Here is a 23,645-nt window from a genome sequence, read left to right on the forward strand (position 1 = left end):
AAACCTGAAGTTTAACTTAAGATTCAACAAAGAGGAAGAAAGGAGGAGAGGCCGAGGCTCTTCCTGTTAGATCGGCTCCTCCGATCCAGGCCTCCAGCTCTGGAGTCCTGCAACACCAGGTGTGTCCCGTCTCCCTGCTCCAGCTCACCTGAAGCTCCTGTTCACATCTCCAACAGGAACTTGTTCCCCTTCCATTATTACAAAAAGTCTAAAACAAAGTCCAAGTGTGTCTCCAGGTCGTGGATGAATGACCGCAGCCCATCGTCTCCAGGCTGCAGCTTCAGGTTGTGTGGTCACAAAGTCGGTCAATGTGAGCAGAAGAACCAGAAGACGACCTGGTCTCTGCTGCGCCACAGGAAACACGTCCAACGTTTGTCTCCAAGGACAAACAGGAAGCCTTCAGTCTGTTCCAACAAGGACAGCCAGATGTGGACAACCTGTGGACTCACTCTGAGTCCAGAGTGGGACTCAGAGTGGGACAGTGTCCAGGAGCCACTCCTCCTGGACAGACGATGCTCTCACCTCGTTTTCTTCTGAGCAGGAATTCATCTTCACTCCGTCATCCTGGCAGGTGAAGCTGGTGGACCAACAGGACCTGCTGTCTCATGACGGGCTGCTCCACCGTCTCTATTTGAATACAGAGAAGCTCTGAATGTGTCGGAGCGGCAGACACACCGTCTGGGTTTCCTGCAGTCCTTACCCAGTTCTGTCTGGTTCTGATCCGGTACCGCTGAACCGGACCTGGTACCGCTGAACCAGACCTGGTATCGCTGATCCAGACCCGGTACCACTGATCCAGACCTGGTTCCGCTGAACCGGACGGATGGATGCAGTGTAGTGTCAGTGAAATTGAGGCTCAGTTGGCTGACAGACAGCAGCAGCTGTGTGTGTGTGTGTGTGTGTGTGTGTGTGTGTGTGTGTGTGTGTGTGTGTGTGTGTGTGTGTGTGTGTGTGTGTGTGTGTGTGTGTCCATTGCCCTGCTCCTGAAATAGAGCTCCTTCCCCTGGTAAACACTCAGAGGCGGCCCGGTGTCCTGAGGCCCTCAGCGATCCGCTCGGCGTTTCTTGGTTCCTCTTGGTGCCGTTGAGCCGGTTTGGGTCGTCAGGTAGGAAACTTTAATGAGTGTTTGGGTCTTAAAGTGCCAGGAACAGCCTTTGGGTACCAGCTGGGTTTGATTGAGTTCTTCTGGTTCGTCTAAGAGCTGAAGGCCTGAATAACATCAGTTCACCACCAGGGGGAGCCAAACTCCCGCTGGCTCACAGCAGAAGCGGACCTGTTAGAACCGGTTCTGTTCACGATGACAGGTCCAGTACATTAATCAGATCCAATACCAGTTATCAAACCAAACTCGGGTTCTGGTTATTATTTTAACTGGTTATAAGTTTCCTAAGTGTTGAAAGGCGGTTAGCATAACTACAAGTTATTATAGAAACTAATAATCTGGAGGAAAAAAATTCCAGAAAACTGCTGAAATACCGAGTTCTTTTAAATCAAGACTAAAACCCATTTGGCATCGTCTTTGATTGATCACTAGAATGATGGACTGTCTGTTTCCTGGTGATGTTTCTGTTTGTTCTTTGATTTCATCGTGGAAACTGGAAATCAAAGAACCAGGAAGAAATCAGTTTTATCCAGAAACTTCAAACACCAATGACATCTAAAAACCAGACAGATAAACTGAATTACATTTTGAATAGAATCAGTTTTATTTCAGAAGAATAAACCAGGATTATTCTTATTCTCCTCTACTGATGAAACATCGTTCCAGTTTGGTGAAAGTCTTTGTCACATGTCATGTCTGCTCCTCTAGACATGAAGAGATGCTAATCTAAAGCAGTCTGGTGCAGTTTGGATAATCATCTGAGTTTCAGGGGCTGAAGAGTCAAACGGAGGAAGTGACTCTGCAGACACCGTCACCAATCTGAGAAACCTCTGTGCCGTGTTTCTACCACTGTGAGGAAATGAAACACAGCTGATAAATCTTTAACAGCATTGTCTGATGAAGATCTCCTATAATGTCAGTTCCAGGGTCACCAGTCTCCCGATCAGTATTCAACACCAAACGGAGCCGAGGAACATCTGGACACATGAACATGTCATCCTTCTACACAGAAGAACCAGCTGGACACCAGCAGCAAAACGACATCAGCGATGGCGCAGGAGTGAGATCAGCCCGGCTCCAGCTGTAAACATCTGTCTGTTGAGGAAGAGGAAGGGATGGGAGGAAGAGTGTGCAGGGAGGAGGCGAAGGAGGAGAAAAGGCGGGGTCCAGGCAGAGAGGACAGCCTGATGTCTGCAGACAAAATCAGAAGATTCACCAAGCAGTCTGGACACAACGTCCTGAGCCTGGCCCGCCGTGGACTCAAGGTACAGCAGCGCCCCCTGCTGGAGGGAGGAGGCGGCGGCGCTACCTGAGACGAAGGTGGAGCAGGTGTTATTGAAATAAAAGTGGTGCATGTTGCTGCTCCGCCAGGACGCTCCGGGGGAGCTGTGGGAGCTGCTGGAGCTGGAGAAGCTGAACCTGTCCCTCAACAACCTGAAGGCGCTGCCTCCTCAGATGGCCCTGCTGTCCAACCTGCTGGTCCTCAACCTGTGGGGGAACCAGGTGAGCCCCGTCACCGCCCTCCTCCTCCTGCAGCATGCTTCGGTCAGAACCGGTCCTGACGCTGTGCCGTCTGCAGCTCGGCAGCCTGCCGGCCGAGATCGGCCAGCTGAGGAGACTCCGGGTTCTGTTCGTCTACAGAAACAGACTGACGGAGGTTCCTGAGGAGTTGGGGGCCTGCACACAGCTGGAGGTACGCTTCCCTCGCCAGGCCTCATCTCAGGTCCACAGCTGTGCAGCGCCCCCTCCAGAGCTCATCCTCTGTCTCCGCTTCAGGTCCTGAGTCTGGCCAACAACCAGCTCTCCTCGCTGCCGGCTTCTCTCTCCAACCTGACCAAACTCAGGAAGCTCAACCTCAGCCACAACCTCATGACTCACCTGCCTGGCTGCATTTACAGCATGAAGGCCCTGGTAGGTGTCCACCAGCCAGAGAGCAGCCCAGGCAGCCTGCAGGTGACCCGCTGTCCCCCTGTCCTCCTGCAGGTCTTCCTGGATCTGTCCTGCAACCGTCTGGAGAACGTGGCTGAGAACATCCAGGCTCTGCTGGAGCTCAAGATCCTCATCATGGAGGGAAACCACCTCCACTCTCTGCCCAGAGGCCTCTGCTTCCTCACCAGGTAACTCACCTGAACGCTTGGTGCCGCAGGACATTCAGCTTTGGAGAACTTCTCCACCTGATGGCGCTATCCTGATTTCCTTCAGGCTGGAGCTGCTCAACCTGGACTTTAACTACATCAGAGACCTTCCTGAGGTGAGCAACCAACCACATTGATGAGGATGATGGTGGAAATGAAGATAATAATAATAATAATAATAATAATAATAATAATAATAATAATAATAATAATAATAATAATAATAATAATGTTGGGAACTGGGCTGCACAGTGGTGCAGTTGGTAGAGCTGCTGCCTTGCAGCAAGAAGGTTCTGGGTTCGATTCCCGGTCTTTCTGCATGGAGTCTCCATGTTCTCCCTGTGCATGGTGGGTTTTCTCTGGTTTCCTCCCACAGTCCAAAAACATGACTGTCAGGTTAATTGATCTCTCCAAATTGCCCCTAGGTGTGTGTGAGTGTGTGTGTGCATGGTTGTGTGTCTCTGTGTTGCCCTGTCACAGACTGGCGACCTGTCCAGGGTGACCCCGCCTCTCGCCTGGCACGCCAGCTGGAGAGGCACCAGCAACCCTCCCGACCCACTGAGGGACAAGGGTGAAAGAAAATGTATGGATGGATGTAGGGAACTGGGTTTTGGCTCTGTGGGGATTCCCTGCTGCTTGCTGTTTTCCTCTCCATCCACTAGATGGTGCCAAAAGGCTGCACTACCTGGAGGGTTTGCCTGCTGTATGGGGTCAGTGTGACAAACATTCAAACCCCACAGATCAGGAGAACTTTAGCAGAACAACATTCAGTCACATGATTCCACCTTACGAGACCTGAGAACCCGCCAAGCTGAAACAAATCGTCATCTTGAAGAACTGCTAACTTTTTACAGAGCTCTCTCCAACAGACCTCTGCTGCAGATCCAGATCCAGATCCAGCTCCAGCTTCAGATCCAGATCCAGATCCAGATCCAGCTCTAGATCCGGATCCAGATCCAGATCCAGATCCAGCTCCAGCTTCAGATCCAGATCCAGCTCTAGATCCGGATCCAGATCCAGATCCAGCTACAGCTCAAGCTTCAGATCCAGATCCAGATCCAGCTCCAGCTCCAGCTCAAGCTCTAGATCCAGATCCAGCTTCAGATCCAGCTCCAGATCCAGATCCAGATCCAGATCCAGATCCAGATCCAGCTCCAGCTCCAGCTCAAGCTCTAGATCCAGATCCAGATCCAGATCCAGATCCAGCTTCAGATCCAGCTCCAGCTCCTGGGGCATTCTTCTGGAATGCCCCAGCTTTAAAAAGTGCTTATTTCCATGCCCTCTATAAAGGTTGAGTTAGCCACATTAGACAAACAAGCTACGTTAGAAGAGCTAATCAGTTTAACCATCAGACTGGATAACAGAACGAAGGAAAGAAACCCACCCGTCAGATTCTCCCTTCCATCTCTCCCACTCTCTCTCCACCTCCTCCCCAGAAATTCACAGAATCTGAGCCCATGCAGATCTTACTCCTGAGGAGAGACGGAGGAGATGACATCCCATCTCCACCTATATTGTGGATCCCCGGTCATTTCATTTCAACCTGCCCCGTTTGATCAACAGCTCAGGGCCGCCAGTAGAAGCGCGGAGGCTGGCGACCATCTTTGTAATGAAAAGTCTCCTACTGTTACCTGCTACTCTGTTCCAAAATAATCACTGCCTTTCCTTGTCATGATGGATTCCGGTTGTGAACAGAACCTGATGGACTCTGCTCTTGTCCAGCACCTATCCACTGAAACCTCTCCGAGTCTCTGCCCTGGATGGCAAAGCGTTACCTGAGATCACTCACAAAACTAAACCATTGCAGCTGATAATCTCCCATAGTGAACAGATTTATTTTTTCATTTTTCCATAATCCTTGGTTTCAAATCGTTACAACAACACAATCCCCATATAAAATGGTCTGAAATGCATATTGAATCATGGTCACATAACTGTCATTCCACCTGCCTCCGCTCAGCAGTTCCTCCAGGTCCTCCACCAGCAGAATTACAAGAAGCAGACCCTCCCGACTTATCCACCATACCTGCAGCAAATCCAAAGCCCTCTCTCTTCCACCTCATCATCCCTATGACCACCACTACCCACCAGCCGACTACAACATTTCATGACCCGAACGAGAAAAACCATGGAGAGGTACAAAAAGCAACTCACTGGCAGCTGGCATTATTCCTCTCCTCTCGGGGCTGGATTTTTCTTTGTGGGGAAGAGGGACGGATCTCTGATGCCGTGCATTGATTACCGAGATTTAAACCAGATCATTGTTAAAAACAAATATCCTCTTCCCCTTCTCTCTCCAGCTGTTGAACCGGTTCATGGCCCAACCATATTCACCAAACTCGACTTACGAAACGCATACCATCTTCTCTGCATCCGTCGGGGATGAATGGAAGACGGCTTTCAAGACACCCATAGGACACTTTGAATATTTAGTCATGCCATTCAATTTGTTTTTCAGGCTCTTGTTAACGACGTTTTGAGAGATTTTCTTAATGTGTTTGTATTTGTCTATCTCAACGACATTTTGATCTATTCCAAGTCCCTTAATGAACACAAACAAGATGTCCACCTCTAACTGCAACGACTCGTGGAAAATAAACTTTTTGCCAAAGCTGAGAAATGTGAATTCCACAAACCATCCGTTTCTCTCCTGGGCTTCATACTCGAGGGCGGACAGGTAAGACCAACGGAGGAAAAGATCAAAGCAGTTTTGGATCTGCCCACTCCAGAGTCAACAACTGCAAAGGTTTCTCGGATTTGCTAACGTCTACCGCCGCTTTATACGTAACTACAGTCAAACAGCATTACCATTAACCGCTTTAACTTCAACCAAGATATAATTCGTTTGGACCCCTGAGGCTGACAGTGCAGCTCAAATCACTGTTTGCCAACGGTCCCGTTTTTATTCAACCTGATCCCAGTAAATAATTTATTGTTGAAGTAGATTCATCAGATACCAGAGGAGGAGCTGTACTTTCACAAGCCTCTGACCTTGATAATAAGACCCATCCTTGTGCCTTTTTGTTCTCGCAGATTGATTCCTCCTGAACACAACTACGATCTCTTGTTGATCGAGAACTACTTGCCATAAAGCTTGCCTTGGAGGAGTGGCAGCATTGGTTGGAGGGGGCAGAACATCCTGTGCTGGTTTGGACACAAGAACCTCTCCTATCTCCAATCCACCAAAAGATTAAACCCCCGTCAATCCCACTGATCTTCGTTTTTCTCTCGCTACAACCTGTCTATCTCCTATCATCCTGGCTCTCGAATGTCAAACCTGGTGCACTCTCCCGACTTCACTCCTCAGATGACTCACAAAAAGTTCCAGCCACCATTCTTCCACCCAGTTGTTCAGTTGCCTCTGTAACCTGGGAGATCGAAGACCTCATCTGTCAAGCCCAACAAACTGAACCACCTCCTGACTCTGTTCCCCTCAACAAGGTCTACGTCCCCACTTCCATTCGAGCCCGTCTCATTCAGCGGATACATTCCTCTAAATTCTCAGCTCACCCAGGTATCAGTCGCACCATCGCTCTTATCAGCCGTAGGTTCTGGTGGCCGTCCCTACACAAAGATGTCAAACAATACACCTTAGCCTGTTCAGCTTGTGAAAGAAACAAGTCCTCTCATCAACCTCCATCTGGTCTCCTGCAACCGCTTTCCCTCCCTAAGCGCCCTTGGTCACACAACTCCATTGACTTCGTTACAGGACTACCCTTATCTAAAGGTATGACCACAATCCTCACCATCATTGACTGTTTTTCTAAATCTTGCCATCTTGTTCCCCTCAGAAAACTTCCCACAGCTTTCCAGACTGCACTACGCCTCGTCAAACATGTTTTCCTCCTCGCTTTCTTGAGGTGTTCGCTTTCTTGAGATACCTCAAGAAATCCTCTCTGACTGAGGCTCACAATTCATCTGCCAGGTGTGGAAACATTTCTGTTCAGCATTGGAAGCTAAAGTAACACTCATGTCTGGTTACCACCCCCAGTCAAATGGACAAACTGAACGCATGAACCAAGAACTCGAATCCATCCTCAGATGCTTCACCTCCACTAATCCGGCTGATTGGAGTCAGGATCTCTCCCCTGGGTCAAGAATGCTCACAATTTTCATTTCTGCTGCTACTGGTTTTTCTCCTTTTGAAGTTTCTCAAGGCTATCATCCACCAATCTTTCCCTCTGATGAAAAATAAATATCACTTCAGTACAACATCACATCCGCCGCTGCAGAAATATCTGGAACAGGACCATCATCGCTCTCAATCAAACCGCTGAATAAAACCGTCGCTACGCTGACCGTAAGAGATCCCCTGATCCACGGTATTCACCTGGACAAAAGGTTTGGCTCTCTGCACGTGGTATTCCACTTAAGTCCATGTCCAGAAAACTTTCACCCAAGTTCATCGGTCCCTATGAAATTGAAAGAGTCATCAGCCCTACCACAGTCTGTCTTCGTCTCCCATCGTCTCTCTGTATCCATCCCACATTTCATGTGTCCCAAGTCAAACCAGTCCGAACCAGCAACTTGTGATCTATCATCTTGGAGTATATGAGGAGCAGGCTGCCAGCACTTTGACGCCTGAGTGTTTTCCAGTAATGGTCCTCTGTGTTCCTCTGAGCTTACTTTCTAGTTTCCTGAGATTACCTATTGTAATATTCTCCTGTCGACTCTCCTTCAGGTGTTTCCTCGTGATGCCTTGGATTTATCCATTGTGTCGCCCAAGATCCTGGCCTTTTGTATTTTCCCCTTGTGATGTCATGGACAGTTACCCACTGGTTGCCCGAGTCCCTTTCCACCTCCACAGAAGAACCACAGACAGTTCCTGGATTTTCAGCTGGCAGTCGGAGCGCACCTCAGTCTCATCTGAAACTTACCTGTCCGCCCTCCATCGCAGCCTCTACCATCTACGAACTCTCCATCTGAACCTCGCCCTGAAACCTGGACCACTTCAAAGACCCCTGCGAAGAGTCCGAGACCGCAGTAAAACCTCCCTGATGGAATCTCATCATCTTCAAGTAAGATCGCTGCATTTATCTCCGAGAACTCCTTTGTCCTACACACCTCGAACTCACCATCTTTCCCTCACCATCCTCAGAGTACAGACGACTCGGCTCCCATCCGCAGGACAACTGCATATTTCAACATTGCTTAAATAAACTATTTATCTGATACCTGTTCTCCTGTTTGTTTATCTGCATGTGGGTTAAAAGACTAGAACCCAACATGACAAATAATAACAGTGATAATACTACCAATAATAATAATAATAATAATAATAATAATAATAATAAAAATGTTGGCTGTGTGTCCAGGAGATGCACCATCTGTCCCGCCTGGACAAGCTGGCCTGCCATCCTCTGGATAAAGGTCTCCACATCGTCCACAACCCGCTGATGAAGCCCCTGAAGGAGGTGATGGAGGGAGGACTGGGGGCGCTCTTCAATTACCTGAGATCAGGTGGTGAATAGGGGGCGGAGCCTCTGCAACCTGGGGGCGGAGTCAGTTCCCTCTTGAGGATGGCAGCAAAGCTTTCTGACATCATGATGAGGAATTTTGGAAGAACCAGAACTTCAGACCTACTTTGATCTTTGAGTTTCCACCCACCTGAGCGACAGGTGTTGAAGTGGGCGGAGCTTCACAGAGGCATTACATTTCATTATGGGATGGAGAGACGGAAACAGCAGCCGTCTTCTTGGTACGTTCTTCTGACGTTCTTCACTTTGGAACCACCACAACGTACACAGAACCGTCTCAGAACCTCTTGACCTCTGGGCTGAACAGAACCGCTCCTCATGGCTACCATGGCAACCAGCTGCGTCTGTCGGTTCTGAACTGCTGAACGTTTCCAGTAAAGAGGTGAATTTATGGTGAAAAACTGAACTACTTTATGATCTTAATCAAATGAATCATGAACTGACATGTGCATAAAAACTAGACATACAGATGAAACCAGTGGTGATTAAAGGCTGTTTGAATTATCATTCAGATTTATTAGAGCCCCAAATGGCCTTCATGTTACAGCAAGTATAAAAACCAAAGTATCAAAGTTAAGAAATAAAAACAATAAGACACACCAAAGAGGACACCAAACACAAATCAACACATAATGGGAGGAGAACAGCAGGACTGACAGCTATGAGCACCAATAACCAGGTACGAGTCCCACCACCGTGTCCTGCTTTGAAAAGAGACAAGAGACAAAAGACAGTTTACCTGTAACTGTTTACCTGTAACAGTTTACCTGTAACTGTTTACCTGTAACTGTTTACCTGTAACAGTTTACCTGTAACTGTTTACCTGTAACAGTTTACCTGTAACTGTTTACCTGTAACTGTTTACCTGTAACAGTTTACCTGTAACTGTTTACCTGTAACAGTTTACCTGTAACTGTTTACCTGTAACTGTTTACCTGTAACAGTTTACCTGTAACAGTTTACCTGTAACAGTTTACCTGTAACTGTTTACCTGTAACTGTTTACCTGTAACAGTTTACCTGTAACAGTTTACCTGTAACAGTTTACCTGTAACTGTTTACCTGTAACAGTTTACCTGTAACTGTTTACCTGTAAATGTTTACCTGTAACAGTTTACCTGTAACTGTTTACCTGTAACTGTTTACCTGTAAATGTTTACCTGTAACTGTTTACCTGTAACAGTTTACCTGTAACAGTTTACCTGTAACAGTTTACCTGTAAATGTTTACCTGTAACTGTTTACCTGTAACAGTTTACCTGTAACAGTTTACCTGTAACTGTTTACCTGTAACAGTTTACCTGTAACTGTTTACCTGTAACTGTTTACCTGTAACAGTTTACCTGTAACTGTTTACCTGTAAATGTTTACCTGTAACTGTTTACCTGTAACAGTTTACCTGTAACTGTTTACCTGTAACAGTTTACCTGTAACAGTTTACCTGTAACAGTTTACCTGTAACTGTTTACCTGTAACAGTTTACCTGTAACAGTTTACCTGTAACTGTTTACCTGTAACAGTTTACCTGTAACTGTTTACCTGTAAATGTTTACCTGTAACAGTTTACCTGTAACTGTTTACCTGTAACTGTTTACCTGTAACAGTTTACCTGTAACTGTTTACCTGTAACTGTTTACCTGTAACAGTTTACCTGTAACTGTTTACCTGTAACTGTTTACCTGTAAATGTTTACCTGTAAATGTTTACCTGTAACTGTTTACCTGTAACTGTTTACCTGTAAATGTTTACCTGTAACTGTTTACCTGTAACTGTTTACCTGTAAATGTTTACCTGTAACTGTTTACCTGTAAATGTTTACCTGTAACTGTTTACCTGTAACCGTTTACCTGTAACAGTTTACCTGTAACCGTTTACCTGTAACCGTTTACCTGTAACCGTTTACCTGTAACTGTTTACCTGTAACTGTTTACCTGTAACTGTTTACCTGTAACTGTTTACCTGTAACTGTTTACCTGTAACTGTTTACCTGTAAATGTTTACCTGTAACTGTTTACCTGTAACTGTTTACCTGTAAATGTTTACCTGTAACTGTTTACCTGTAACTGTTTACCTGTAACTGTTTACCTGTAACCGTTTACCTGTAACAGTTTACCTGTAACCGTTTACCTGTAACCGTTTACCTGTAACCGTTTACCTGTAACAGTTTACCTGTAACCGTTTACCTGTAACAGTTCACCTGTACCTGTCCAGACAGAGCCTGCGCCGGAGGCCAGAAGGCAGGAACTCAGCATGTAAAAGCTGAGAGACCAGGATGTTCAACTCCTAAGATTATTACTCTGCTGAAAGCTGAGACTTAAAACCAACAGAGGAGAGAAACGTCTGTATATGATCTATAAACATCTCTGAATGTTCAACCTGAAGCTTTAAAGCTTTCCTCACAGAATCACCTTTACTGGCCATTTCTCTGCAGGTTTTCTGAACGACAAGTGAATTAAAACTTATTATCCAAAATAATCCCAACATGTTTGTAGTTCTCTACTGTCTGACCTTTAATTACCGTTTGAGTTGTTGTGGAGCTTCTGTCTAAAATCAATTCACTTTGTTTTCTGTTCATGTAATAACAGAAAAGCTGAATCACAGCAGACTGACGGACCACAGGGCCGCGTGTCGAGTCATCTGCACATTTTAATATCAATTCACATTATTTACCTTTTTCTGCGTTTCACACAAAACATTAAGTCGCACCTTTAATGTCTTTCTGATTTTAACATTCATTTAATAAACTTGATTTGAATCATGATTGTGTTGCAGTACCCGTGTCTGCCCAGCAGGTGGCGGTAGAGGCGCAGCTTCATTCCCAGAACAAACAGTTTTTCTCTTCTGTCAGAATTTACTGAATCCAATTTCTTCACTTTATTCCAGTTGTGATGGTTTATACTTAGAAATGAGGTTAAAGGGACCGAAACAGAGAACTGGTCCTCAGAAGAACGTTCTGTCTGGCCACCACACAGAACGTTCAGAGCCGGAGAACCGGGCAGTGACGCACAGCAGCCGGCAGGGGGCAGAAGCCGCTCCGGTTCGGCTTCACAGACACCGAAAAGTTCACCAGAACTCTGATTGATCCGGTACATCTGACCCGGAATGACGTCATGACACCAGAACCCGGCCAACACTGACGTAACAGCTTCTAACAGCTTTGATCAAGCCAGGCCAGAACCGGGCCGAACCAGTGAGACTGACAGAGGCCGAACCGGAGGAAATGGTTCTGATGAACTTTATGGCTTCTAGCGGTTCCAGGTCCAAACGGAACCGCAGCAGAACCTCAAATATTCAACAAATGAATAAATAAATAAATAAATGTTAAAAGTTTCCCGATTTTAACTAAATAATTAAAACCCTGGAGCCCCCCCTGCCCCCCCCCCTCTCTCTCTCTCTGTTTCTCTCGACCCCCGTGACGTCACCAGCTCGTCGGTACACCCTCTCGGCGTCTCGCGCTCTCCGTCTGTCTGTCTCGAGCGCAGAAACAAGCCGGAGGATCAAAGAGCCGAACTCACCTGTCTGAACGTTCACCTGGCCGCGCGCCGCAGTCCCTCCGTGTGCGCGTGAGCGCGTGTTGGAGCGCGAGGGAAGTCCAGAACCCCTGAGGAAGAGGAGGAGGAGGAAGAGGAAGAGGAGGCTCGGAGTTCTCCGGAGTTTTCCCAGATCATGGAGCGGACTGGAAGTTTCCTGCTGCCCGCGGTTCTCCTCCTGGTTCTTCTGGGAGTTCGGGCAGCGCGAGCGGACACCTTCCAAGGTAAGAGGACGGCTCGGTTCGGCTCGGTTCGGCTCGGTTCGGTACCTGGTGGGGGCCGGGGCGTCTGCGGAGGGAACAGGAGTTCTGAGTGTTGGCATCCAAGTTTCCAGCTGGAAAATCTTCTCCTCTTCCTCCACTCTGCCCTCCGGTTCGGTTCGGTTCGGTTCGGAGGTTCTGGAAACTCAGCGGCCCTCAGAACATCCTGCGTCTTTGTTTCCTCTTCCAGTTCGGTTCGTGTCTCAGAAGCAGCCCAACAAGAACCGCCAGGTTGGAACAGAGACGGATCTTCCGGTTCTGGTTCCGGTTCTGGTCACATTCCCTCCTCCTCAGCAGAACTTTGGGTCAGAACAAGAACAGGTTTTATTCCTTAAAGCAGAATTCAATGATCATCAATCAGAACCAGAACCAGCTGATCTGTTCATGTTGTGATCAGTAGAACCCAGTAGATCCGAGCAGAACCAGGTTCTGAGCTGAGAGCTGTTGACCCATCAGAACCGTCTGGATCAGAACCGTCTGGATCAGAACCGTCTGGTTGAGTTTGGGTCTTAATGTTCTGCTGCATTGATCTCGTTTCATTTTCAGAATCCTGCAGCTTTGGTTCTGATTTCCTGATTTGGGTCAGGTCTGGTACCGGGTCCGGGTCAGATGGGAACGTTTCCATGACGGAGAACAAAGAGGCGGAACTCAGCATTTAATAATAATAATAATAATAATAATAATAATAATGATGATGATGATGATAATAAATGAGCCGGAAAAGGGTAGAGTGCCTTCTCCGGGTCAGGGGGGTCGTCCTGCCTCAAGTGGAGGAGTTTAAGTATCTGGGGATCTTGTTCATAATGAGGGAAGAAGGGAGATCGACAGGCGGATTGGGGCAGCGTCTGCCGTGAAGCGGGCGCTGTACCGGTCCGTCGTGGTGAAGAGAGAGCTGAGCCAAAAAGCGAAGCTCTCGATTTACCGGTCGATCTACGTTCCCACCCTCATCTATGGTCATGAGCTTTGGGTCATGACCGAAAGAACCAGATCACGGGTACAAGCGGCCGAAATGGGTTTCCTCCTCCGCAGGGTGGCTGGGCTCTCCCTTAGAGAGAGAAGCTCGGTCATCCGGGAGGGACTCAGAGTAGAGCCGCTGCTCCTCCACGTCGAGAGGAGCCAGTTGAGGCTCGGGCATCTGGTCAGGATGCCTCCTGGACGCCTCCCTGGTGAGGAGTTCAGGTCCCACCGGGAGGAGGGGAGACCCAGGACACCTGGAGGGACGATGTCTCTCTATGGCCTGGGAACGCCTTGGGATTCCTGGAGGACCTGGAAGAGGCTGGGAGGGAAGTCTGGGCCTCCTGAGGCTGCTGACCCCGAGACCCGACCCGGATAAGATGGATGGATGGATGGATGGATGGATGGATGGATGGATGGATGGATGGATGGATGGATGGATGGATGGATGGATGGATGGATGGATGATAATAAATGATGATGATGATAACGACTCTTCTACATCTCAGCCAATCACAGCTCTGGACCTGCTGGGGGGTCAGATCAGGCTCTTCTGATGATGATGATGATGATGATGATGATGATGATGAAGGCTCTACAGCAGTGATGAAGAATCTCAATTCTACTGGAAGGACCAGCAGCTGGACGCCTTGAACTGGCCTTGAACCGGCCTTGAACTGGCCTTGAACTGGCCTTGAACCGGCCTTGAACCGGCCTTGAACCGGCCTTGAACCGGCCTTGAACCGGCCTTGAACCGGCCTTGAACCGGCCTTGAACCGGCCTTGAACCGGCCTTGAACCGGCCTTGAACCGGCCTTGAACCGGCCTTGAACTGGCCTTGAACTGGCCTTGAACTGGCCTTGAACCGGCCTTGAACCGGCCTTGAACTGGCCTTGAACCGGCCTTGAACCGGCTTTGAACTGGCCTTGAACCGGCCTTGAACTGGCCTTGAACTGGCCTTGAACTGGCCTTGAACCGGCCTTGAACCGGCCTTGAACTGGCCTTGAACCGGCCTTGAACCGGCCTTGAACCGGCCTTGAACTGGCCTTGAACCGGCCTTGAACCGGCCTTGAACCGGCCTTGAACCGGTTTTATGAATCTACTGTTGGTCCTGATGACTGAACATGTCCTGGAACGTCGATGTTAGCTAGAAGAAGCTAACGCTCTTCGCTAGCCCTCCTCCAGATGTTGAGACTAAAAATGAACAAAATTAAAATCACATAATTTACAATAAAGTTACAGGAATCACAGCATTTTATACACAAAGAGCAGAACCGGTTCTGACGACACGCTGGACTTTATTTAAGCCGTTTCTCCTTAGTGACACGGAAACAACCGTCTGCCCGACGGTCTAGACTGGTTTTAAACTGGTTTAGACTGGTTTTAAACTGGTTTAGACTGGTTTTAAACTGGTTTTAAACTGGTTTAGACTGGTTTTAAACTGGTTTTAGACTGGTTTAGACTGGTTTTAAACTGGTTTAAACTGGTTTTAAACTGGTTTAGACTGGTTTTAAACTGGTTTTAAACTGGTTTAGACTGGTTTTAAACTGGTTTAGACTGGTTTAGACTGGTTGTAAACTGGTTTAAACTGGTTTTAAACTGGTTTAGACTGGTTTTAAACTGGTTTAAACTGGTTTTAAACTGGTTTAGACTGGTTTTAAACTGGTTTAGACTGGTTTAGACTGGTTGTAAACTGGTTTAGACTGGTTTTAAACTGGTTTAGACTGGTTTTAAACTGGTTTAGACTGGTTTAGACTGGTTTTAAACTGGTTTAGACTGGTTTAGACTGGTTTTAAACTGGTTTTAAACTGGTTTAGACTGGTTTTAAACTGGTTTAGACTGGTTTTAAACTGGTTTAAACTGGTTTTAAACTGGTTTAGACTGGTTTTAAACTGGTTTAGACTGGTTTAGACTGGTTTAGACTGGTTTAGACTGGTTTTAAACTGGTTTAGACTGGTTTTAAACTGGTTTTAAACTGGTTTAGACTGGTTTTAAACTGGTTTTGACTGGTTTTAAACTGGTTTAAACTGGTTTTAAACTGGTTTAGACTGGTTTTAAACTGGTTTTGACTGGTTTTAAACTGGTCAGACCTGACTGAAAAAAAATCTATTTCATGATTAATCACATTTCTTTTTTTTAACAGTTTTCTCCCTTACCAAATCTGGGCTTCAGGGTGAAGGCCACCATCTTGTCTTCGGCCCACACAGGGTCGGCCATCTTGTCTTCAGCTTGTATTTAGTTGAACTTTGTTTCCCAGAAGGGTTGGAATAAAAACTGGTTGTGGAGAACATCTCCTGTCTAACTTGTTTTTGGGAACAGAGTCGGGTCAGGGGTCGGGTCAGGGGTCGGGTCAGGGGTCAGGTCAGGGGTCGGGTCAGGGGTCGGGTCGCTGTCCGGGGACCAGCGTGTCGCCACACACTGGTCCCCGGTTCTGTTCCCATCTGGACCGTCGGGTCTTTTCCAGCTGCTGTTCAATAAATGAATCTGAATAATTAACAACCTTCAAAAACCTCATTGATTAAATCGGATTTGAGTTGTTAATGTTTCTACTTCTAATCTTCAGGACGTGTTTTCATGTTACTGTGATTGATTGGTTGATTCGGACCTGGTGGTTCTGGTCATGGTGTCAACATCTCACAAAGATTACAAGATGACGGTGGCAGTCGGTAGGTTGCTGGTTCGATTCCCGATTCACCTGCCTCTGGTTGTGTCCTTGGACTAGACGCTTCACCACCTGGCCTGCTGTGGGGACAGAGGGCCCAGCAGGGGGCGCTGTGGGGTCAGAGGGCCCAGCAGGGGGCGCTGTGCGGTCAGAGGGCCCAGCAGGGGGCGCTGTGGGGTCAGAGGGCCCAGCAGGGGGCGCTGTGGGGTCAGAGGGCCCAGCAGGGGGCGCTGTGGGGACAGAGGGCCCAGCAGGGGGCGCTGTGGGGTCAGAGGGCCCAGCAGGGGGCGCTGTGCGGTCAGAGGGCCCAGCAGGGGGCGCCGGCGCGCGGCAGCCTGGTGTGTGGCTCATCTGATGAGTGAAAGGGTGAATGACTGAAGCGCTCTAGTCCTCTGGCTGGATGAGGCCAGAGCTGAGTCAGCAGCTGCTCTGTCCAGGTGCATTCTGGGTAGTGAAACCTGCAGCATAGTGCTGTCTGCTCCAGGGTTTCCCTTCAGGAATCTGGACCAGAACCGCCTGCAGGTACCAGAACTCTGGAACTTTTAGATGAAATTAGGGTTCCAGTGGGAAACGGGTCGGGTTCAGTTCCGACCCAAATCTGGTTCTGGATGATCCTGGATCAGAACCAGAGTCACTCCTTCAAATAAACACATGAAAACGAGCAGAGAGTGTAAGTAGAGTGAGACTGTTACCTTAGCAACACACACACTGAACACACACTGAACACACACTGATGACCCGCTGTGTCCAGGTTCAGGACTGTCGCTGATTCAGGACTTTACCTTTTCCTCTGAGTGTGTTTTACAGGCTGTGTGTGTTTCAGTCTGAGTTACTGTGTGTGTGTGTGTGTGTGCGTGTGTGTGTGTGTGTGTGCGTGTGTGTGTGTGTGCGTGCTTGTTGCAGTATGAGTTGTGGTGTGTGTGTGTGTGTGTTGGTGTTGTGTTCAGGTGCAGTCAGCTCTTTGTTCTGTCTCGTCAGGGTTTTAATGAAGCTCACAGATTAGCACACTAACCTCAGCTGTGTGTGTGTTAGTGTGTGTGTGTGTGTGTGTGTGTGTGTGTGTGTGTGTGTGTGTGTGTGTGTGTGTGTGTGTGTGTGTGTGTGTGTGTGTGTGTGTGTGTGTGTGTGTGTGTGTGTCTCAGGGTCCTCAGTATTTATCAGAACTCTTCAGCTGGGGAACCTTCTGGACTGAACCCGACACACATGAGGAACAGATGATCTGGTGGTTTGAACTTCAGACCCACTTGGTTCGGATCAGTGATCCGGTTTCCTTGACCAACACGGCTGAATGAGTTCAATTCTTTTTTACCAGAACCCAACAGAACTTGGTTCTGGAGACAGGAGTCCAACCGGGCCTGGGTCGGTCCGATCCTTAGCTAAAAGTATCAGCACTGCAGCTGTAAAATCTGTAAACCAGTTTGTTTTGATTTTTGGCTCAGAACATAATGAATCTAATGCGATAAAGCTAGTAGCTAACAAGCTAACCGCTAGCACTGCTTTAGCAGCGTAACCGTTAGCTGCTTTAGCAGCGTAACCGCTAGCTGCTTTAGCAGCGTAACCGTTAGCTGCTTTAGCAGCGTAACCGCTAGCACTGCTTTAGCAGCGTAACCGCTTGCTGCTTTAGCAGCATAACCGCTAGCACTGCTTTAGCAGCGTAACCGCTAGCACTGCTTTAGCAGCGTAACCGCTAGCTGCTTTAGCAGCGTAACCGTTAGCTGCTTTAGCAGCGTAACCGCTAGCATTGCTTTAGCAGCGTAACCACTAGCATTGCTTTAGCAGCGTAACCTTTAGCTGCTTTAGCAGCGTAACCGTTAGCTGCTTTAGCAGCGTAACCGCTAGCACTGCTGGTGGCTCACCTTGGTGGGTCATGTGACCATTAGTGTGACAACAGAGAGAAGCTCCTGATGCTTCTCAGATTAACCAAATTATTCCTGCAACACGAGATTAAGTCAGCATGTCTTCCCCAGATTAACACACAGTGACACACACAGTGACACACACACACACACACACACACACACACACACACACACACACACTGACACACACTGACACACACTGACACACACAGCTGCAGAGGGTCTAATCCTGTCCAGAGATGTGTGATTAGTGTTTGGGTCCAAATCCCTGATCACAGTCAGGATTATTGTTGGAGACAATGCTGAGGGTGTGTGTTAGTGTGTGTGTGTTACTGTGTGTGTGTTACTGTGTGGGTTCGCTTCTGGACCCGGTTACCTGAACTGCACCTCTTGTTCACAAACCTGGACGAAGAGGTTTGGTTCTGGTCGGGCTCCTGCCGGTTTCTGTCTGTCAGAAGCGGGCTGTGTTCAGAACCTGCCGGGTTTCCTTTGTCCAGACGGGCAGTGAAGGCAGCGCGGTGCGTTCGCTGCCTGCGGGTCCGTCTGAGCGCACTTTGCTAACCTCTGTGGGCCGAGATGTCTTTGAGTTTCTGGGTCACGGCCAGCCGGGCAGAACCGACCCGCTTAGCGATCGTCTGCAAGTGTGTCAGAGTGTAACCATGGCAACCGGGACCCCCGGGACCGGCCCGGGTTAAGAGAGGCTAACGACTCCCTGAGACGCCGGACCCACTTCCTGGTTCTGATGGACCGGCCCAGTTTCTCTCTCTGAGCTGCAGATGACCTTCTCAGGTCAAAGGTCAGGAAGGAGAGCAGCAGGACCTCTCTGATTGGGTCCTGCAGAGGTTCTGGTGCGGTTCTGGACCCACAGCAGGTCTGCTGTCCTCTGATGGACATGCTGGCTAATGAGACTCTCCTCCTCCGGTTCTGGTCCACTCCCCCTGAACAAGGAGAAACCTCCGTCAGAACCAGAACCACATGAGGTTCTGGTTCTGAGTTGGTCGGTATCTGTTACTTTTCAGGAGAACCAGAACTTTCTGCTCCAGAACTGATCCGGTCCATTGGAGAGGTGGACCTCCTCTTCCTCCTCCTCTTCCTCGCCTGGAGGCGCTGCAGCGAGTGAGGAGGAGGAAGAAAGAGGAAGAGGAGGGTCAGATAATCAGTGTGTATGTTATAGGGTAATTATTAGTAATTAGCATATTATTCTAATACCGTCATGCAGACAGCCTCGAGTGCAGCCGGATAACACACACACACACACACACACACACACACACACACACACACACACACACACACACACACACACACACACACACACACACACACACTCTCACACAGCCAGAGGCTGCAGGCTGAGTTCTGCATAATTCATGTTTGGCCGCAGGCGAGTTAGCTTGGTGTGCTAACCCTGATGCTGGTTCTGTTCCTGCTGGAGATCACAGTTTACACACACACACACACACACACACACACACACACACACACACACACACACACACACACACACACACACACACACACACACACACACAGAGTTCCAGAGCATGTTTTACTTCTCTAAAACTGACGGAACATTCAGGGTTCAGTTTGGACAGGCCGGTTTGGACCTCGGTCCTTCAGTTTGTCTCCAGCAGAACTCCTTACAGCCGGACCTGACTGGACATCTCCTGTCCCCTCTCAGTCTCCTGTCCTGTCTGTCTCTGCTGTGTCCTGTCCCTGTGTGTGTTGGACAGCTTCTGTCTCTCAGCTGTCATCACATCTTGTCCATAGAAGCTGTTAGCTAGCGGCTAACTAGCCACACGACACATGAGCTGAGCCTGGTTCCACCCAGAGAATGGACCTTACCACAGCGGCCGCGTTTCATTGGCTGATGCCCATTTCACATCACAGCACAGCTACCACATGCGTGACCGTCTCACAAACACAAGCTACAGTAGTAAACATGCTAATGTACATCGTGGACTAGCAGACGGGCAGAAAGTTTTTGCGTCAGGACTCGAATGATTCTCCACCGTCAGTGGGGAATCTGTACAGGTGATGTCAGGTATCCTGATCGTGTTTGTAGAACTAAAATTCACAGATTTCCAAAATCTGAAACGGAAAGTCTTGCTTGGATCAAAGCTTGAGCTCGACCGTTGTAGGATCAATAAGAACAAAGTTTCTGCTGGTGTAAGTATTATTGCTTTGCTTTCTTTGTGTTTAGTGAATGAAAAAAATAAAGTCAATAATAAACACATCCATTATGAAAACCTTTTAGCCAAGTACAGCATAATGGCAGTACCGATACAACTTCTACATCCTGAAGCCTGTCAGTTACAGCTTTACGTTAGCTGAACAGATCAATATGCAATGTGTACCGAATCTGACATACATTAAAGATTTTATTTCACCTGGAAAGGCTTTTTACTAAACTGTAATCGTGTTAGCCACGCTAGCTTTTACTTAACTGTAATTGTGTTAGCCACGCTAGCTTTTACTAAACTGTAATCGTGTTAGCCACGCTAGCTTTTACTAAACTGTAATCGTGTTAGCCACGCTAGCTTTTACTAAACTGTAATCGTGTTAGTCATGCTAGCACCAAGTACCGTGTATCAGGCCCAGGCCCATTCAAACCCTCTAAACCATGAATGTCCGACTCACCCAGCCTTACAAGAACAACAGCCATCAGTGATCTTGTCTATATTTATGCTGAGGGTCTGAGGATCTGCCGTTTTCCTCATCGACTGGTAGCATTTAGCTGCAACGCCACAATGTTGGAGGCATCGCGTGGCTAAAACATCTTGATGTCGTCCAGAAAAGATGACATGAACTTGTTGGTTCCCTTGTCGTGGATGATATTTTGTGAAAATCTGGCAGAAATGCTAAACTAATCGACTCAGAAATGCTCAGCAGAGTCAGTCGGAGTGAAAGACGCCATGTTTACATAGAAGCTAAGCACAGCGAGGCTTTGTTTGTGAGACATGCAGCCACTAGAGGGCGTTTCTGGGCGGAGCTTGGTGAGGTCCATTGGGCTGAGAGTGTCAGTGGGACAGGAGCTGACTGAGCAGCCTTCAGGGTTCTGCTTGTTCTTGAAGAACCGACCAGAACCGATTCTCTGGGGTTCTGCAGGCAGTTAGTTTGGATCAGAACCAGAATGGGTGGATTAGATTGGGGTGTTAATAAGGCCGTTATTAACGCCGTTTCTTTTCTCGTGCTAAGAATAAAAATTACATGTGAATGCCAGACAGTCTTATTCAATAAATTATGATATACGTCTTTAATATAGCAAATATTAAAGACGCAAAACCTTTTTTGGGTCTGGTGAGTAGAGTGAGCATCAATATTACTGATTCTAAAAATGTGGCTTAAAGCTGCAATGCTGGCGTAAAATATATATTATCTCTGCTAATAAATCTATAGTTTGGTTTCTGACAGAACAAAGTGAATTTGTGGCGATGTTTGTGTTTCTTTCTTGGTTTTTCCTGCCTCCCTCTGGTTAAACCCACCTGTTGTCTCAGTCTCTTGTCGGATCCTCGTCTCACGTCTCGTCGTTCGTCTCCCTGTGTTTTTCATTAAATCATCTTTATATCAGGTCAGCCTGGGTCACCACTCCCAGAATTCCTCTATAATGGCCCCTCCTCTCCGTCTCCAGGCCTCCTTTTGAGCAATATGGCTGACAATAACATGCCCAAAATGAATTGAATGTATCTTAAGAACTACAGAGTTTATTTTAATTGTTTTGGTATCAAAACAAAGGCAAGAGCCTAGAGAACATGTTACAGCTCTAAAAACCACCCTGCCTGTTACTGAGGAAAGTGAATTAATATGATAAACAGCAGAAATTAAGACAAAAATCAATTTCCGCCTAAAAAAACCACTTCAATCTATGAATGCTCCTTTCAAAACATGCAGTGAAAGCCAAAAAAAGTAGCAACAACAGTACACAATCTGACCTTTTACTGTGCCAAGTTTCATGAAAATAAAGTTAATCATATGAGTTTTAGATGCTTCTAGATAAAAATCTAGGCGGACCTTCCAAATGAGCCATTTTGGCACAATCTGTGCCATTTGAACTTTCTGTTTTTATTTCTGTAGGGTCTGTTTTAATCATTTATTCTTTTCATATAATAAATTATTTATCATAAATAAGTAATTACATCTAATAATTGTTTTTGGGGGTTCTTTTGAAAAATCCACATTGCATTCATTCATAAAAGGAGAAAAAAAATAGACAAATTGTAATAGACTGAAAATGGACCAGATTAACTCACAATAACACTTCAAATAGAATTATACAACAATGAAAATGCAAATAGCAATGAAAACTAAGTTGTCAAAATGATATGATCAAAGGAAAAACTAATATATCTCATAATTACATTACAATAACTGCGCTCTGAGCGTAAAACCTCCCAATTCCCCATTCAGGTTTTCAAAACTACGCGGGGCAGTTTCTCGGGAACCCATTGGTCAATTTTGACGATTGACATGTCGTTCGAACCGTCAGAGCCAATAGAATCTGAGGGCGTTGACATTAATACGGAAACTAAAGTCATTCACCAATTACAGCGAAAAAAAGCCATGTGACGTAAATTGACCAAATTTGACCCGGCATAACGTGAATCCACGTAAAACACGGAAATGCCTCTGTGCCGAACCAAAAACCATGAGAGATGTACTCAGGGAACAGGGATTATCTATTTACTCTAATATGGATTATGACCACGAAACGGCAAAGGTAGGACTGGATTTATGATTTTAGCTTCGTGAAATGAGCCATTTCTGTTTGTCTTCTTTAGCTGCTGGTTCAGTGAGTTTTGCACGTAGCCTGGTGACTCTGGTATTGTTGGAAACCTCAGAGCTTCGGTTTTACTCTGATAGATAGTTTTAGTATATCAGGCCTGTTGCTCTTTTACTATTGCGTTTTTACCGGGTGTGCCTCGTTAGCCTCGTTAGCTCTAATTGCGTTTCTTTTTATCAATCTGCTTAGTGTTCAATCTGGGTGTTGTTGAGGAAGAAAGTATCGATCCTATCATTTAGAAGAGCTTTTTGCCTTTACGTGGATATGCAATATGCCTATATTGATAAATGTATAGCATGTGTTTTTAATTGATCTTGTTAGTTTTACTCAATAGGAGCCAAAATGTATCAAACTTTGGCTCCTTTATGCTTTATGAAATGTTTGATGATTGGTCTAAATATCGCCACGTTCTACGAACAAATGATCAATTTGTCCTGGGGAAACATTATAAACATGGGTGGTTACATTTTTCCCTGTCTGTCAGCTTTACGTCACACGCAGACTCGTTGCCATGGCGACCAATAAACAACAACCCCAGGAGCAAAGATCACGTTCATCAGGAATGAACACTAAAACCCAACATTCTGCACATTTATGCTTCTGAATTTCCATTTTGCGTCATTAGGAAGTGATCGCCTGAACGGTCAGGGCCGGACCAAGGCACAAGCAAACTAAGCAGCTGCTTAGGGCCCCGGGCCACTGAGGGCCCCGGACCACTGAGGGCCCCGGGCCACTGAGGGCCCCTCAGTGGAGCTGATCCCCCCCCCCCCTTTTAGTAATGATTTCTATGTCATTATAATATCAAAAACACAATTTCACTATGAACTGATTTGTTTTTACAATAATATATATTTGATAATATATGTAGAAATCATTATTTTATGGATAA

The 23,645-nt window shown here is 47.0% G+C and overlaps 2 protein-coding genes and 1 long non-coding RNA gene across 17 annotated transcripts in view; 2 read left to right on the top strand and 1 right to left on the bottom strand.

Annotated features, from left to right (window-relative positions):
* Positions 1 to 986: 986 nt before the first annotated feature.
* On the top strand, positions 987 to 9,189 carry LOC103460158 (uncharacterized). Of its 8 annotated transcripts, XR_014085214.1 has the most exons (14): positions 987 to 1,105; positions 1,811 to 1,953; positions 2,023 to 2,367; positions 2,474 to 2,605; positions 2,682 to 2,795; positions 2,879 to 3,013; positions 3,086 to 3,219; positions 3,305 to 3,353; positions 5,198 to 5,373; positions 5,538 to 5,914; positions 6,271 to 6,964; positions 7,029 to 7,832; positions 7,919 to 8,255; positions 8,336 to 8,409. XR_014085214.1 is itself a non-coding variant. In XM_081601274.1 (9 exons), the coding sequence occupies exons 3-9, from the start codon at positions 2,218 to 2,220 to the stop codon at positions 8,706 to 8,708; spliced, it is 870 nt and encodes a 289-aa protein (XP_081457400.1). In that variant the 5' UTR covers positions 988 to 1,105; positions 1,811 to 1,953; positions 2,023 to 2,217; the 3' UTR covers positions 8,709 to 9,189. The 8 variants fall into 8 exon arrangements, 2 of the variants coding, with proteins under 2 accessions (XP_081457400.1, XP_081457401.1); XR_014085212.1 differs by having other exon boundaries at positions 7,029 to 7,838; positions 7,919 to 8,409; XR_014085211.1 differs by having other exon boundaries at positions 7,919 to 8,409.
* Positions 9,116 to 12,034, bottom strand: LOC145549311 (uncharacterized). The gene is made up of 2 exons (XR_014085221.1): positions 10,896 to 12,034; positions 9,116 to 9,481 (listed from the first exon to the last, which is right to left on the bottom strand). It is a non-coding gene; the product is annotated as an uncharacterized LOC145549311 (long non-coding RNA).
* A 104-nt stretch (positions 12,035 to 12,138) lies between these two features.
* The window catches only part of LOC103460173 (receptor-type tyrosine-protein phosphatase mu-like), an 86,694-nt gene continuing 75,187 nt past the window's right edge, over positions 12,139 to 23,645 (top strand). For 6 of the 8 annotated variants that reach the window (XM_081601165.1, XM_081601166.1, XM_081601167.1 and 3 more), the window contains exon 1: positions 12,139 to 12,466. In XM_081601165.1, coding sequence (XP_081457291.1) covers positions 12,379 to 12,466 — 88 coding nt within the window. In that variant the 5' untranslated portion in view covers positions 12,139 to 12,378. The remainder of the gene's footprint in view (positions 12,467 to 23,645) is intronic. The other 2 variants (XM_081601169.1, XM_081601172.1) reach the window with 1 other exon arrangement.

The sequence above is a fragment of the Poecilia reticulata genome, chromosome 20, assembly GCF_904066995.2.
Source record: "Poecilia reticulata chromosome 20, P_reticulata-male-v2, whole genome shotgun sequence".
Classification (NCBI taxonomy): domain Eukaryota; kingdom Metazoa; phylum Chordata; class Actinopteri; order Cyprinodontiformes; family Poeciliidae; genus Poecilia; species Poecilia reticulata.

What these genes read in the sequence shown, in the direction of transcription:
- LOC103460158 (XM_081601274.1), top strand. Translation starts at nt 2,218, where the DNA reads ATGGGAGGAAGAGTGTGCAGGGAGGAGGCGAAGGAGGAGAAAAGGCGG. An exon ending in TTTACAGCATGAAGGCCCTG is followed by an intron (nt 3,014 to 3,085) that starts GTAGGTGTCCAC and finishes GTCCTCCTGCAG; the next exon opens with GTCTTCCTGGATCTGTCCTG. An exon ending in ACATCAGAGACCTTCCTGAG is followed by an intron (nt 3,354 to 8,552) that starts GTGAGCAACCAA and finishes CTGTGTGTCCAG; the next exon opens with GAGATGCACCATCTGTCCCG.